At 49.6% G+C, this 16694-nt stretch overlaps 2 protein-coding genes across 2 annotated transcripts; one reads left to right on the top strand and one right to left on the bottom strand.

Annotated features, from left to right (window-relative positions):
• The first annotated feature begins 5522 nt into the window (after positions 1-5522).
• LOC34622093 lies at positions 5523-6957 on the top strand. Its single transcript, XM_022735273.1, has 3 exons — positions 5523-5948; positions 6139-6230; positions 6363-6957. Exons 1-3 carry the CDS (start codon positions 5523-5525, stop codon positions 6955-6957), a joined length of 1113 nt encoding a protein of 370 aa, XP_022588026.1.
• Positions 6958-8066: 1109 nt separating this feature from the next.
• LOC34622094 lies at positions 8067-9764 on the bottom strand. The gene is made up of 3 exons (XM_022735274.2): positions 9585-9764; positions 9074-9208; positions 8067-8921 (listed from the first exon to the last, which is right to left on the bottom strand). The coding sequence occupies exons 1-3, from the start codon at positions 9762-9764 to the stop codon at positions 8067-8069; spliced, it is 1170 nt and encodes a 389-aa protein (XP_022588027.2).
• Positions 9765-16694: the final 6930 nt, after the last annotated feature.

The raw sequence follows: 16694 nt of genomic DNA, 5'->3' as shown, positions 1-16694 counted from the left end.
CTGAGGCTTCGAAGGGTGGGAGTGTCGAGGGTGCGTCTGGAGCGAAGGCCAGAGTGTCTTTTTTGTTGTTTTGGCGTACCAGTTTGTTCCCCGCTTCAATGCTTGGCGTTGTTTTTGGGTTGTTGCCTACGACCTCATGCACGTGTAGTGTTTTGTTTCGTCCTTTAAATTTTTGCGGTTTTTTGTTTTCCTCATGTTCTCCTGGCCAACTAGCGGCGATTGTCGAACAATGCTTTGCACCCCGTGTTGCCAATAATTCCGCAGCCCTCATGTTTCTTCCAAACTATTGGTGCAATATAAAGCAGCTTAGTAGCTTGGACCTGGGGATATTCGCATAGTAGGTAGTCGGCTGTTCTACCGGGGTAAAGTTCGCTTCACTGCAGTACGATGGCGAACGTCGGCATTACTTGATTGAAGAGCTGTGCACATTATGGAAATTTCTGTAATGTATGTATTGCCTTCGTGTGCAGGCGCCGAACAGATTTTGCAGCTGCATGGTTTTGTGGGTCTCGAATTCAGCAGGGAAATCGAGAAGCCTTCATCCGGTTCACCGTTTCCACATCCAGGCGCCCATTGTTCAGCTCTTGCTGCATACGATATCCCTCGGTGTATGGAGGAAGTGGTGTCACCATTTGGCAAAGATCAGCTGAAGGGGTCTCAAACACGCACTGCAGAGTCCAAGAAGCTTGCACGCAAGGTGGCACCCAGGCCATCCGTGTCCCCTCAGTCGCTGAAGCAGCGACCCGACGCACCTGTTGTTGCATGGCCTGCACGCCATGGCAGTCAGGGATACAATAATCTGAACCAAGTGACAGGCGCTCCAGTGCGGGACCAGGGTTCGCTGCATTCCAGACCTACTGATTCGATCCCTCTTGTCAGCCTGCCTCGTTTGGTCGCCCTTGACGAGCCCTTAGCTTCCACAACTGGGCTCGATGGTGCGCTTCCACGAAAAAAAGTGCTGATTGGAGAAAATGTACATGCATGGAAAAAGGCTGGTGATGCTGGTGCAGAGCCACAGTGGCTTCGTTCTGAAATGATCTGCAGGGAACCGAAGCCAAGTAGTGCCGGGTTGACTCCTAGTATCTTTACAAGTACTCAGTCACCACCACCCCCACCCTCATTGATTGCTTCCTACTCTAAAGAAGGTATCAGATCAAAGCGAGGCCTGGCACGGAAGTCGTTTCTCCTTGACCCTTCACGTATGGCAGCTCATTCAGCAACGAAGCAACGCATAACCCCGAAAAAGATTTTCACCACTCTGGAAGAAAGCATGGTGAGCATCTGTCCATTTTGACCGTAGAGGGATGTTGAGAGACAACACTTTCATCTAATGTTCAATTTCTGTTGGACAGTGTGTTTGAGTGTGCGACTGTGGACTTTGTGGATTCTAACAGGCAGTCCAAGTGCAAGCAGCATGGCGAGGCCGGGAAGTAAGGACGTGGGTACACGCCGCGTCGATTGTGCGTCGTATGAAAAGGGATGCTATATCTGGACTAGGCAAAGAAGGAGGAGGTGGAGTGAAATCCGAAAAGCTCCTTCGTTCGTCGCAAGCGATTGAGAATCCAAATATGGAGAATGAAGGCGCGCCTGTCTATTCCGAAGGAGGCAGTCAAGATTCCTTCCATCGGCTTCCCCATCCTCCAGTAACGCGTTTTACCGTAAAACCAGCGAAGTCTCAAGGTATGTAACCATCATTTTAGCTACAATGCCTTTGATGCAAGAGCTGCAATATCCACAAGTAGTATTGTATTGCTGCGTTGCACGCATAATTTTGCAGGGCGCACGAACAAAACGACCACTCCTCTGCGGCCAAAGCACAGCTTGGAGAAATCGGTAACATCTGTTACAGGCCAAGATGGAAAGGCGTCCATGGAACCCTCATCGTCAGTGGAAAAGCAATCTACCAGCACTTTTGCTCCTACAAAGCGTCTTGAGAGAAAGCGTACAATAAACGCCCTTTCCAATACAGAAGCTTGCGGAAAGCCAGGTGCTGGCACTACGAAACCCGTTCTTCCCCAGCATAAACGTTCTTTGCTGGATTGGAAGAGTGATTCAAAAGTGAGCCCCTGCGCTATTTCGAAGGTTTCAGAACTCTCTGTTGCTCACGGACCCTTCATTCGGGAATGCACATTGTCCTCTACACCTCAGCGTAAAATATCCGGGGGCCTAAGCATATCAAATAATCTGCTATCCCCTCCGCAGTGCACTGAGGAGTCTGAACCGGATGATCTATCCTACAATCCCCCTGAGAAGACGCCACATCCAGGCGATGTTAACAACCGAAGCCTCTTCACACATGAAGGCAGCAAGCACAACGTAATTCGATCTGGGAATCACTCAGAGGCTGCAAACAAAGAGCCACTGAAGCCCATGGAGCAAAATGATGTATATAGACCCACTATCTTTTCGTCCGGATGTGGGATCACTCTCGAGAAAACAGTGAATCAAGAAAAGCCGCATTCTGCTCTGACCCCCCTCCGTTCGATTTTCAGCGGAGAGGCTTCAGTAGAAGCAAAGCCCACAGATCCAGGTGAAATCTACGCGCAGCATATAAAACAAAGGAGTTACTGTGAGGCACCAGGATATGCGCCGCCTACGAGCGAGGTGCAATGCGGTGCATTGACCTCAGCTACGCCCAATCCTCAGTTCACTCAAGGAGTAAGAGCTTCTGCTCGTAAGAGGTCTAAATTACTCGGAATCCATGCTAACTCTGCCTTTTATTTCAGCAAACGGCCATTAGTTCGCGCAAGCCAGCGTGCGCAGAACCAGGGCCTACCGCCTCTGAAGGCTGAGGAAACCGATGAACAGAACTTGAAGCAGCAACCTGGTGGTTCTTCTGAGCCATTGAGCAAGCACGTTTTCGATGCCTTGCGTAGTGCGAACTTTATCTTGGGACAAATTAAACCAGGATTGACTCACAAGCCTGCTCCACAGAAAGCGCGAAATGAGATGTCGCACGCCGTTATGGGATATATTCGTGGACGCAGCGTCCTCGGAACTGCAGATGAAGACAATGCAAATGCAGAGGCATCAGGAGAGATATCAAAAAACGAGCTGCATTTATCCTATGGAGGCAACATTATTATTTCGCCGACATGGTGGCGCTCCCTTTCTGCCACCTCGACCCCTATACGGGAAGAACAGGTCACCATGGTTTCCGAATCAGCTTCCTTGGATGCTTCAGAAAGACAAGCACTGGCGGCCGAAGCCAATCGCTGGGGAAGGCGACTCACCACCACCAATAATCATGAGCCGCGTGTACTCGGCATCGGCCCAGCAGTTAACCCCTACCGCCGATCTCGTCAAGTAGAGCAGTTTACTCCCCCACATCCGCAACGCATACTTAGGAAGCGCCCATCGCACTAACGTTCGTGTGGTTGCAGTGCTTTCTTATTTTGATGTGTGCGGACTTTGCTCATGCCTCTGCCTCCACATTCCTCGAAATGCTCCTATGCTACAAGAGTAACACATTATACTGGTTTTCCGGCACTTCATACTTGTAGAGAGCCATCTCAGAGCCTCAATACCTCCGTACTGGGGAAAAGCAGCTGGCTTTTTTTCTACGTGTAAAATGTAAAATACCGGATTTGCGCAGCGCGACTAACAGCGTCATACAGAGCCTCTTAGAGAAGACTGAATATCTCCAAAAGCGAAACCCCCAGTAGCTTGGTCGAGTGTTTTCAGTGGTATACCGCCTTCAGCAGTGCCCTTCAGTGCCCCTCTATCTTTCTTTTCTGGTTTCCTGCTGTCCCATAGCCGACCAGTATCAGCCCCACAACAACTTTAAGAGTTTCTGCATATAAAGTTGTTTAGTCTCAATTACTATGTGCTCCCCCAAATCGGTAAAGTAAGTCATACGGCGGGCCTTATCGTGTTGAACGGTCTCCCTACAACGACGGCCCGCGTGAACCTAAGTCATATATGGCTGCCGACTTTCTTCGCTCTGAAGGATATTATAAATTCTTCGTAAGATAATTTCGTTCGCACAAATATCCTGTACGGAGTCAAGTCGTGGCCTGCAAAATAATGCCTGCTTTTCAATTTTCTTTTCATTTTGTCCAAAGATTTACAAACATTTTCTTGCCATTGTACATGCGTCTGTTCCACCCTTCCCTGCGTCTTGATGCACAAGACTTCGATTCGCTGACAAAAGATTAAATTACTTCTGCACTACAGAGGGCAGCATATGACAACGTCACCCGCTCATGCCCTTCCGGCTTCTGGTGCAGGTCGGTTGGACGCGCTACCTTATTTTTAGTGCAAGGCTGTTCGAGTTTCACCTTTTCTTCTGGGTGAGCTTGCCTGTGAGAACAAGCCATCAACATGTACAAGCAGCAAGCTTTAGCAAATTGACAGAAAGAGCATCAATTGCATGAATTTGCGAGGCAGGCTGATAGTTTATTTCTAACACAAGTTCGTTTTTGCTGTCTGCTAACGTGGGACGTACTACCCTGTATATAAAGACCCAGCGTTACGAACATCAGGGGATAACGGCGAGCAAGTGCGGCGTGTAGTCCTAGCAGTTAGCTGATCAACGGGTAGCTTCTGGAGTCATCAGCAACTAGGAACCCCCGAGCACTTCCTCACACAGCAGGCCGCCTAGGGCAATTCTGAAGCTGCTTGAAGTCTGTCACTTGAAGCTATAAAAGATAGGGCAGTGGAATTTTAATTCAAAATACTACAAAGCAAAGATCCGCTAGGGTAATGCGTACGCTCGCATTGCAATCCCAATGGCATTCTAAACTGCATTGCTTGTGACTTGCTGACTACGACGTCTAGTACACTAAACCCTTTGGAATTATTTTAATATATCTGTGAAGAAAAGGATGTGAACAACTGGTTTCGATCCATGCCTTGCGCTATCGACAAATGGTGCTGAACACATGCCGATGCCCATGGGGGATGCAGCTTTTCAGTCAAGGCAGTGCAATGAGCTAGAGCTTGGCTGACATCGAAGTCAGTGTTTCCGAACTTATCAGTTTATAATAAAATTAAGACATTGCCGTATTTTAGTGGGGATTGGCCATGTTCTTGGTGGGTTCCCTTCCCTTGTAGTGCACTGGTTACGAGAGCGATTGCATTGGCAGCTACCCCTATAGCACTCTTGGGTAGTGCCGAGTGGCTCAAGAGGCTTATTTCTCCTGCTATACACTGTCCATAAACACCAATAGAGAGTGTTGATACAAGACGAGGGGGCACCAACAGGACTTGCCAGTTCCTCGTCTCATTCCTTTTAGCAGCGAAGAAGGCTTACCGGGACACCGAATGCTAGTCACTCGGACCCCCGTGCTGGGGCAGCAGTGTTTCCTCAGAATTCGTGTTTTTTGGAAACAGCATTATGCGTTGACAGTGGTCTTTGCTTCCTCCCGCTGAGGCTCATCTACCGCTACATCAGCCTCTCCTCCCCCGTCTTCGCTCGACCGTGCGAGGCCCTGGAGAGGGGCGTTCTAGATCGGTTCCTTCCCCCTCCAACTGCTTCGACGCGTGCTTCAAAGGTTTATTTAAGCTGTTCTCCCGGAGCAATGACTGTCTCAAAGCTCGTGCGATGCCGTGTTGTGGTGGCTCTCCTTACTGCTAGTGTCCCCCTGATATCCTGGGACTCCAACTGTCCAGTTGGGCTGATGAACAGTACATGCACCTTCGGACTCTGTGTAGCGAACGCCCAGGAGTTCCCTGGCGATGAAGATTACGTGGAAGACGAGTCACGCGAAAAAGGGGACGACGGCATTTCCGGCGCAGGGCCGACAGGAGATGCAGAAATAGAGGCTCCCGATAAGTCTCAGGAGGGTGGTGAAAGCGCAGAGCAAGGAACGGAGAAGGATGCGAGTCAAGCGTCCAATTCTTTGAGGGGCTCTGCAGCACGTAAGAAAAATATCATTGATTCGCAGTCGCAAGCCAGGACACAGCTTAACAAAATTTTATCGTCCTTTCTGGAATCCTTTGGCCAGGTAAGAATCGTGTTTTGTCCTCATCAAAGAATTAGCGTTCGTCTAGCAGTGTGAGATGTGTGCGAAAGTTTTATAGGGAGCTCATGAGATCTTTATTAGTTGTGGATTGTCTCTGTTGTGGGCAGCTCCTCTGCGTTTTGTTCTAGGTGTGAAGAAACCTTTTCTAGTGCGGTGTGTTTGGTGCCTATAGGATGTAGATCATCCTCTAGCTGAGCATGCTGAGGAATCACAAAAGTTGCATGAACTCGTTGACAAAATTTTTGTCCCACGCCTGCAGACTGCGTAAGCTGAGTTGCACTTCCGGTTACGCCTTCTCCATGCTGACTGAATATTAAGTCTTTGATTCTTCCTGCAGATAGGCCGCTTGGCAGAACACGCTAGAGTGATGCGGTATCGCTCTGTCTTTGCTCGTAGGCCCAAATATCACGGCGCTCTGGAATGCATAAATGAAGCTATATACCGTAGCCTCCTGAGCGGTCCAAAGAAGGCACCAGCCGATTCTAAGCTGCTGCGGCGAGCTTATGACGCCACTAGAATGCCTCCAGTGGCACTGCAGGTTCCTTCAATGTTTGTGGAGTTGCGCGAGGCTGCGGACAAGCACGTGTGGGATAAAGAAAGGGCACTTGCGAGGAGGCAACATGAGCACAAAGGCGACCCTGTGCCACGGCGGTTTTTGCTGACTGCTGAGGACCTTGTCGCGGAATACGCAGAGCAGCCTAGGGTGAAGGAAGATGATCTGTCAGAGGACGAGCTGGGAAATCGCTTGAAAATTATCAACGAGTGGATAAAGCAGCAGTTCCGCCTTCGCCTCTACCATCGTAAACGCATTGGCACGCTAAAGGGAAACCCCCAGGATTATCTAGTTACCTTTAATGCTGGCTCCAACTACGCAGCCGTAGAAATTGATGATATTGAGGGGCTTAGCTTCGATGCAGAGCTCGACCCAGAGCCCTCTTTGGATTTGGAGGAGCTCAGTGTGCAGCCTAATGCCTCCGCCGAAGAGCTCTAGCGAACATCAGCGGCCATACCTCCCACCAGCATCACCAACCCCTATTAGTTTTGTTAGGAAGCAGCTAGCCGAATTTCGTGGCGCTGGTACTTTTCGCTGCGGCGTCCGCCCGATACTGAGATGTCCGCTGATTCTTGAAGGTCTCATTGTAGCCCGTCAGAGCACAGTTCGCATCCCTGTGTGCTAACCAGTGCCTATGTTGCCACAGTGGGTAGCCAGTGGAGCCTGACCCAATTTTATGATCTGGTTCGACCATAATCGTTGAACTGGTTTCATACGTGGGGGATTAATCGGGAGGTAAAGGTTGCCCTAACAGCTGGCAGTTCCCGACAGAGATGTACTACACATGAAGGCTTGGTTTGTTACTTTGTAGCAACGGCTTCAGAACAGGGCAAGGGCTTTTACAGTAGGTGGGCCTTGCAGCACGGGTTAGCCCAGCGACCAATGGGTATGCAGGAAACGGTTAGTCTTCGAGTGAATAACTGAGCTCCCATGAAGTGAAACGTGATCAGTTTAACCAGTTTAATTGGGCACAAACTAACTACCAAATGGGGTGATTTAAAGAGCATTATGACTCCCGAGCAGCGTACTCTTTCCTTAAAGAGATTTTGATGGAGCTGTATAGTGGTAGCAAAAACGTGGCTCAAAACTCACATCCCGCCCCTGAAGGCCCCTCAAGAACACGCTGGTAAACGCGGGTGGGATGTGATGTTTACACCAAAACGCGTCGAGATGCCTCTGGGGGTGCGACCCCGGAGTGGGAACCAACCCCAGAATATGCGGACAGCTGGCACATTCGTTCGTCGTAGGAGCAGTGAAGAGTTGCGTAAGAGAAGAAACAGGAAAACCCAGAGTTGGGTAAACGAGCCGCTTGAAAACCTTTTGCCTGTTTTATCGTACCCAGGTAAGGAAACTCAGGGCAACACACTTCTATCAAGCCGTCACTGCAACGCCAATGAGGCCAGTTGTATCCGTGGAATGCCGTCTCCACGTTAATGGCGACTACTGATGCAGAAGAGCGTAAACCCGTGCAACCCGCCACCCCAAGCTTCTTAGATGTCTCCTGCTCTCGATTCATAAAGGTCTTCAACCCTTCCGGAAACCACCCTTCAGGTAGTCGACTTCTGCTGGTCCATACGCCTTCTCGCAGCAGCCGCTGCGGCGGTGCGGCACTGCTGCCTGCGTTGCGCCCTGCTCACAAAAGACCTTCCGTTGTCTCTGTGCTCGGCAGTAGCATCTCTTTCAGACCCCACCACTTCAGTGACATTCCCGTCGTCCGTAAAAATGCCTGCAGATTTACCAAACTGCGCTTTCTGCCTTCTCCTGCACAGCTGCCCGCAAGCTCTAAAGCAGAAATGCTTGACCCCAAACCACGCGAGCCGCAGACCGAACAACAGCTTCTCTCCAAGGGTAGCTTCTCCCGAGCTCAGCCTCCGATGTATCGCCATCAGTCTAGCCAGGTGCTCAAGCTCTGCTGTGTTCCCAGAAGCCGCAGGCGATAGTCCCTCGTCGTTCCCTGACAAGGCAGACAAGGCCTTCAATAGGTCTTCTGGAGGAAGGGACTCCCCCGTAGAGCAAGAGTTGCCTCCTGATGCGGCTCCTGCGGCTGCAGCAGCGCCAAAGGCACCGTTCACGGCAGGAAGCTGCTCTTGCCACTCCTGCTTTTGCTCCTCTTTAGGGCTTCCAAACCAACCCTTGACCTTGTCTCCTAAAGACCGTATTAAGCTCCCGCCGGTACTGGATCCATCCGCAGTAGGAGCAGCCATAGCTGCCTCGGACCGTGGGTCGTGCTCCAGTTTGCGAAACATGCTTTGCAGCAATTTCTTCTCCTTAGCCGCATGATCTACTTTCATATGCCGCAGTTGAGACTGCAGAGACAACGCAAGGGGGCTGCCTGGAGCCACCTTGAGGTACTCATCTAGGGTGGTCAGGGCACCATCGAAGTCCCCCAGCTCTTGCTGGGCCTGCAAGCACCAAGGAGAAAAAATTACAGCTTCACGTGTAGGACGCGGCTTTAAGAACTTCCACCTCCAAGCAGCACCGTGCATATTCTTAGCGGGCAGTCCACATCGGCTTTTCGCAGTTACTCAGGCGTCTGCGGCCGCGAATTGCATACCTGGGATTTTCTGTATAGAGCCTTGAGCACTGTGGGGTCGCGCTGTAGGACCTTGTCACAGTAATGGATGCAGGCCGCCCAGCGGCCTTCCTTAAGGGTGGAAAGGGACAAATTCAGCAAATAGGACTGGTGCATCTGCAGAGGCGCATAATACCAAGGAGCACACGTGCACGAAGGCCTCCAGGACGCTCTTAGGGTAAGCGAAGTGAGGCAAACCATGCATATCATCCATGCAAATATAGATCTGTCGATGTGCTTGCAATTTTACAGTGCCTACACGCGTCAGCCTCTACATAGAGTTCCACGAGCCCTTCTATGTGGAGGTAGCAGTCGTAGGGGTGGTACATGCCTCGCGTCGGGGGGGAAAGGAAAGGAAAGGGAGCAGGGGCGGAATTGGCTGTTTGCATTGAGCATAAAAAGAAAATTTGTAAAAAGATCTTAAGAAGTAGGGAGAGAAGTGCAAGGGCTTAAAGGCAAGTAGGAAGGGCCCACAACAGATGAGCGAGCGTACAGCGATGAACTCCTGCTTTTTTGCCTCGTCGAATTCTTCCTCCTTCCCTAAAATGTATTCTAAAGTTCGGAGACCACGGCTCCAGGCGTCCGTGGCTCCCCGCCAGTCCCCTGCCCTAAAGGCCTTCAGGCCCTCTTCTCGAATACTGTCTGCTGAAGGACTTGTTGCCTCTCCTTCCATCGTAGAAGCCTCCACCCGCCCTTCTGAGCAGGAGAAGGCTTCCGCATCTTTTGCCAGGGAAGGCAGATCCACAATGTTGCTGTTGGTGCAGCCCTTCTTATGGACCCCCTCAAGGAGTTCCTGTGAGGATACGCACAAATCTTCACTCCCATTGCGCGTCGTGCTGCTGCTGCCGACATCGCAGACGCCACCAGGTAGCTCCATAGTGTCAGCCATTCGTGGCACTATGCAAAGCACCAAGGGACAAAGGTGTGAGTCCTGCAGGCTAGAAAAAGTGTCGCTGACGGCTTAAAGTCGCTTCTTGTCCTCCTGGTTCTCCAAAGGAGAAGCGTCCTTGGTGAGAGACAACAGCGCTACTCCCAAGAGCATGCAAACAGCCCCCAGAAGAAACTGCAAAGTTAGCTGCTCCCCTAGCAGAAGCCACGAAAGCACCACTGAGCAAAGGAAATTTGCTGCAAAAATAGAGACGCTACTGCTGCATGAAGAAGGTGCTGCTACTAGGCACTTTACATGGAACTGCAGCATAAGCGCATTGCAGCCCAGCATACACAAGAACAGCGAGATACGGCAGAGCAGCACCAGGCTGAAAAAGCAAAGCAGCCCCCAGATGCAAGCTCCAACTTGAGAAGGCGATCCAGAGGGTTCACCCTGACCGTTGCCACTGCTGGTGCTGCAGTCGTGGAAGGAAATGGCAAGAAGCAGCGCCCGCCCTGTTTCAGTGACCAGTGCAGGAAAGCCGCCGGGTCTGGTTTCGAAGGCCTCAAGGCTACAGTCCTCGCCTACTCTAAGCAACAAGCGGTCGCTGCTTGTGCTTTGTTGAGGCACGAGTCGATGAAGGAGACTGTCAGAAAGGAGCTGAAGTGGTGCACCCGGGCCAAAATCGCAGGCAAGCTTTCCCAATACAGAGGCCACGGAAGCCAAAAAGCCCGTGAGAGCCACGAGATGCAGAAAATGCCACAGAGGGAAAGCGCTGCTGGAGGAAGAAGAGGCTTTGACTGGAGACACAACTCGTGAGGGATGCTTGGCAGAAGTGCGGTCGTTGAGGCCAAAAGAGACTGTGGATGGGCTTGAACAAAGGGTAGACAGGTTTGATGGTTTTAAGGAAGCGGCAGGGCACGCCCTGCCTCTACTGTTGCCCTGAGTGTTTGCTGCACTGTTTGCCATAACCATCTCTCTTCGCCTGGTGTCAGCGTGCTGGCGGCGCTAGTGGGTTGCCGTGCATCTGGTCACTGAACACCGATGGGGGAAATGATTACAAGTACAGAAAGACAATGGATTGAAGGGGGGCAAAGGCAATGTAGGGCTGTCGCTTACGAGGCAGCGCGACAGCGGAGAAGACGCACGGGGCTGGAGCCGTGGTGGAAGTGTTACGAAATTTCAACCGTTTCCATTCCTCCTAACTACAGACACTCGAAATAAAAAGTAACACCATAGTATAACGCTGAGCTGTTTCTCCAAGTACGCGCTGGGCCGACGGGCAAACGGCGTTATATTGGAATGTCTCATTACCCAGGTGGAAAACTACAGTATTCGAACGAGCTACTTGCAATCCAGCGACTCATTCCTGCCTTTGGATAGCCCATTATTTTAAAAGCGGATGGAATGCACAAAACTGGTTTCGTGTAAAGCGACATCACTAGCAAAACTACCTAGTACTACCTGAATAGTACCTCCTGTTAACAAGGATACAAGGGTTCGAGCACACTTTAATATCTAATGGCAATGTACTGAATGAAACACGCAAAAAGTATTCAGCCAGATAGAAATTCGGATGCCCGGAGAAATGGGAAACGCATCTGTTTCAGAACCTACCAGCGCTGAAAGGCCTGTCACAGAGACGTCTAGGCTACACGTGGGTACTTTCTACTAGACTAGTTAGTACTTCGCAAAAATAAAATATACGAACCAGCAAATTAATACCTCATGAATTTATTTGTGATAATAATATAAAACTAGCTAGATAAAACAAGAAAAAATGCTATGTGAGAATGCGCCATAAGCAATATGCAAGAAGCTGTGAATGCTCGTCGAAACACACTCTTCAGGGTCTTCTCAGTGGGGCACAAAACTCCTAATTCGATTCAAGCTTAATAGTGACTTATTGTAGGTTTGCAGAAGAGCTCATGCCTTTCTCTGCCCTCTCCCCTCACAGTTCTCTAAATGAGTTCAGAGGGACAACAAGGGTGCTTATGGCTGCACACTTTAAGCGTTCCATGCCTTCACAGTTTACTCCACACCATATCTACCACACACGCGTGCCTTCGCGTCTTGTTGTATTGACCTAGCAGTACTCTCAAAACTAATATATATGAACACAGAACCAAGTTAGTAAATTTCACTAACTTTCAGCAAAATATAACTAGCTTGGTAAAGGACGCCTAAGTGCAGCATGGCGCACTACACCTTCCCCCGCATTTAAACTGCATGCCGTCGCTCCATACCTCTACGCCGAGACGAACTGCATGCACGACAATGGACGAGTCCAGTCCTGCCTGCACACCCCAGGCAGGCCAAACGAGAAAACCCTGCAGATGAGAGACAAAGTGGGCACCAGTCGCTAAAGGAATGTCGACAGGAAGAAAGGCAAATCACTAGGTAACAGGAGACGAGGGCTTATATCAACACAACCGCGGCGACGCGATGGCTCGCTGATGTTGAAGCGCAAAGGTTGTGAGCCTGTTGCTTCGACACAGAAGAAAGCATGCAAAATATATACAGGAATCAAACACACACTATCTTATCAGCCCCTTTGCAGCTTGGAGCGATTTCTGGACGCCGATGCCGTAGGTGCGTGCAGCACAGTCGGTCAAAACTCACGAAAGGCATGAAGAAGAATACAGACACACCACCCCCCATAGCGACTGTGCATATATTTGAGTATAGAGAATATTTTTACCCACAAAAAGCCGTCAGCTTTTGAAGCAGTACCCATACGTGAAGTTAGCTGTCTACAATAGAGCATGCACTTAGGAAAGACAAGGTGCGCGAGGAATACACCTGTGGGGACTAACACTGTTAACCAAGCAGACCAGTGAATTCTCCCGCAGGCAATGAAGGTCGCTATTGCTCCTCAGTAGATAGCTGAGATTCGCGCTGTCCTTATCAATATACTACAAACTTCCGTCTACCATATTCACAGCGCTTGATATTCCCACAATTTAGCGCTTCTATGGCTGCCTGTAAATCTTCTGCCCCTACAAAGGTTCCTTGTCTGCATGGCGAATTCCATGAATTATTCAGGAACTTTTTAAACTTCCTCAGGAAGCCAATATTCATAGTTCAGTACTAGCTGTGCCTTCTAGAGAATTCGAAAAATACAAAACCGCACTGATTCGCAAGAAGATGGCAAATAGTCGTAACCACCTGCCCGCCAGCGTCTCCGTCTGGTCTTGCTGCTGCACATTGTGGAGCCTGCCTGTTCCCCAGGACCGAATTCCAGGCTCCACAAAGACGTAGCCAGCAGCCACCAATCGTAGTCACGTATTGGTCTCGCTTGAACCTTGCGCAGGTATTTGCGCGTGCCCTGACCAGGTATTCTTTGAAACAAACCATGCCCAGATTTTCAGCAGCTAAAGCCCCGCAGCTCTTACAATACTAGCCTTTGCATGGCCATCCCAAGGCTGGCTGCTGACCCCGGACTGTCACGTTCACGTTATGAACCGAAATGTACCCGTAAGAAAATACCAGGACGGGAAGTATCAACTGCTAGACGAGTGTACTGGCGTAGTCTAAACCCACTCAGCATAGGAACAAAATTCAAGCCAAGGAGATGAACCTACAGCATAAGAATTTGGTTTGGGGCGCTCGGCTTGTCCATCTACTCACGGTGCCTTACAATGGTCGTATCATGACTGTTTATGAGCTGGTCATAAAAGCACGCCAAAGCGCACTATTCAAATTAAGAAGCCTATCCATGATAATACTCCTGGGGAAGACTTGAAGCCCTCAGACATGCTGTACAATAAACTGAGGGGCTCTGTAAACGATGACACAGTTAGAACAGGGAAGTTAGATGAAATGGATATACTTCCGAAGTCTGTCGCCAACGTCGTTGGTACTATCCTGACTCTTGACCTTCTACAGTCCAAAATGAACTGCATATTCAGATCATTCAACGTGCTCTCAGGAAAGGGATGGCTAGCAAAGGCCGAGATTAGGAGAATTTCAAGGCCTCATCTGCTAGCAATATGGGCACTACAGTGCACATGTGGTGCTGCGGAAAAGGTCTCAGGACAGCAGAAGAAGCTTGAGAGCTTCCCCACTGTGCCATGGCCCTTGCAGCATGCTCGTGCGTTTTGCGCAAATGGGCCCTGCAGAGCGAACACGGAATATGGAAATCATCTAGTCGCCTCTTTGTCTTGATTTCCCAGTAGGGCATGCTCAAGTAGTAGTGCTTCGCCGCAAAAGTAGAGAAAGCATAGATTTTAAACCCTCTTAGCGTGTGGGAACATTAGTCTTCTTAGCTCGCAGCTAAGGCCGCATGCGCGCCTTCCAGTTGGTCACCCATAGCATATGTAGGATTACTTCAGGCTGCACAGGCCCAATCTAGAAATCAAGAGGCATGCAAATAAATTAAGTTTTTTCGAGAAGGAGCACTTAGCTGCCGTAGCCTTGCCAATCTTTGTTCAATACCTTCCGTCAGCAAGCCTGAGTTGTAGGAACTGCGCGCAAGGGGGAGTAGGAAGATTGCACTTCTACGCCGTCTCCTCAGATGAATCTCATTCACTCCCAGTTTAACCTAGAGCTAATGATTCCCAACCAATAATTTGAGTTGTAGCACAAAAATATTGGCTAACTGCAGCTCTATCCTCTGTAGCCTCCTTCATTGCCCCAAAGCCTGAGTTGGAGGTTTTCAGTTTTGCCGATCGCTTTCTGTGAGCGCCGAGGAGCTTGCTTTCGTTTACCTTAGTCCTGATGCTTAAGATATTTGGCTTCTGCATGAGCTTGCTATTCCGGATTCCATAACCCGATCTCTCGCAGTGACAACCAACGCATTATTGGGAAGAAGGGGCTGTCTGGGGTTGCTTATGAAAGTTAGCACTCTTCGAAATTCTTTTTGCGTGTTCATATCAGACTGTAGGCTAGCGCCGGTTGACACGCCCCCGACATCCATACGTTCTTGATGCCTCCTTGGCTGTTCCTTAAAAGCTGAAAAGGCAGAAGGTGCACCCATTTGCTCGTGAAGCCTCAAGCACTCCGTTATTTGCCGAAGCCCCACTGGTCGGTTTGCCTGATCGTTGAGTCACTACCCGTTCTGATAATAACCGATGGCACTTGGGGTAGACTTGAGATAAACTACTGATAAAGCAGCAGTTTGTATACGTGGTAGCGTTTGCGAACCAAAACTTTGTATTTCTCGATATTCTTATTTAACGAAGGACTCCCATCCTTCAGCCTTTAATATTCTCGCAGAGCTTGCTGTTGAGCTAGTCTCGGCATGATCCGATGTGTCAGAGCCTGCATAAAGGCTTGAGCCGTAGTAGCCTGCATGTACACCACTGCTTGAGCATGAATAGAGCAATCGATGGAGGGGTTCCTCCCCCCTACCCCCAATAAGCGTGTTTTAAGGGGCACTTTTGGCTCTTCATTTGCAAGCTACAAAGCGAGGAAACTTCTTTTACGGCTGGCAATGCCTTCAAGTGTTTGCCCATCCTCATGGCCGCAATGAACTGTTAGCTGGCATGATCTCCTCGATGCATTAAGATTTTTAATCGCGCATATCATGATTTTCTACCGGCTGTGAAACTAGTGTGTCTACAGCAGCTCAAAAGACTGGACCTAGCAGCCTTTATATGAATTGTGCCGCAGCCTACCTTTATAGTCACTTTTCCACACACCGTTGTCAACGAAAATCTAAACCGATGACCCTATGGCTTGATCGAAATTACATTGCTGTTATAGGAAATGCCTGACATTCTAGTCCATCCACAGCCAGTGGATAAGCAGGGACAGGGTGCATCGGGTCATAAGGAGCTACCAGCTGTAACGCTTCCCCATAGGTATCCGTAGGACGCTGAAGCCCAGACACGATGCAAATGTACTAGACAGTTATTGAGTGTTTCCCTAGCGCACCCAGAGTTCCCCACATGGGAAAAGGCGGCGTGATTTTGTGCGCATAGTGCACTCTCAAAGCACTTTGTGCATACACGGTTACTTGCACGTAGCATGTAGCGCAAACGCATACCCACGATGCCTTGTTGTACCCACTTAGCAGTATTCTGCCAAAATCAAGATATACTGACAAGAAAACCAAGTCCAGCCATTTTTTACTCATTTTTAGTCAATCAAACTACTTTAGTGGAAAATACTTGGGTTTAGCTTAGCACACTACTCTGCTACAGTTAAGCTGCCATAATGCACTGGCAAACAACATAGTTTGGTAAAGGAGCTAGACATGCCCGGCGAGTAAAAATGGGCTTGGCCGCGCAACTAGCTTACTAAAATGCAGTGCGTTTGAGCAAGTTATAGAATCAGCTTAGTGGTACTTGTCAAATAGTAACTTTGCCAAATAAATTCCCCTCCTCCCCCGCCTACCCCCCCCAACAGTAGGGCCAATTGTATAGCGCATCTGAGCCCTAACCTTTTGCGCTGTCAGGCTTTCAGAATGAATACTGAAGAATTATTACACTATGGTGCTTATGGAGTGGTTTAGATCTACTCCCACCACGTGCAATGGCCAAGGAAAGGTACATCATTTTCCCGCAGCGCCCTCTACAGTAGGACTGACAAATTCAAGAGCCTTAGCCATACAATAATGGAAGCAACAAAACTATTAAACAGGCTGCAATATCGCTAGCATTACAGCGGTGGCAAGCTAGCAGCCAAAGGGGCAACATCCCAGCAGCTAAGGAAGCCGGGGGCTGTGGCTGGGGCTCTTGGCGTTGCTCTTGTTGAATTCCCTTCATACAAATTGTGACAGCAGTGTGAAAG

The sequence above is a fragment of the Cyclospora cayetanensis genome, unplaced genomic scaffold, assembly GCF_002999335.1.
Source record: "Cyclospora cayetanensis isolate NF1_C8 unplaced genomic scaffold, CcayRef3 CcayRef3_contig_79, whole genome shotgun sequence".
Lineage (NCBI taxonomy): Eukaryota > Apicomplexa > Conoidasida > Eucoccidiorida > Eimeriidae > Cyclospora > Cyclospora cayetanensis.
Note: the sequence above shows the minus strand (reverse complement) of the source record. Positions and strands in the feature narration are given on the sequence as shown.

What these genes read in the sequence shown, in the direction of transcription:
- LOC34622093 (XM_022735273.1), top strand. Translation starts at nt 5,523, where the DNA reads ATGACTGTCTCAAAGCTCGTGCGATGCCGTGTTGTGGTGGCTCTCCTT. An exon ending in TTCTGGAATCCTTTGGCCAG is followed by an intron (nt 5,949 to 6,138) that starts GTAAGAATCGTG and finishes TGGTGCCTATAG; the next exon opens with GATGTAGATCATCCTCTAGC. An exon ending in GTCCCACGCCTGCAGACTGC is followed by an intron (nt 6,231 to 6,362) that starts GTAAGCTGAGTT and finishes CTTTGCTCGTAG; the next exon opens with GCCCAAATATCACGGCGCTC.
- LOC34622094 (XM_022735274.2), bottom strand. Translation starts at nt 9,764, where the DNA reads ATGGAAGGAGAGGCAACAAGTCCTTCAGCAGACAGTATTCGAGAAGAG. An exon ending in AAAAGCAGGAGTTCATCGCT is followed by an intron (nt 9,209 to 9,584) that starts GTACGCTCGCTC and finishes GCGCCTCTGCAG; the next exon opens with ATGCACCAGTCCTATTTGCT. An exon ending in CTCTATACAGAAAATCCCAG is followed by an intron (nt 8,922 to 9,073) that starts GTATGCAATTCG and finishes TGGTGCTTGCAG; the next exon opens with GCCCAGCAAGAGCTGGGGGA.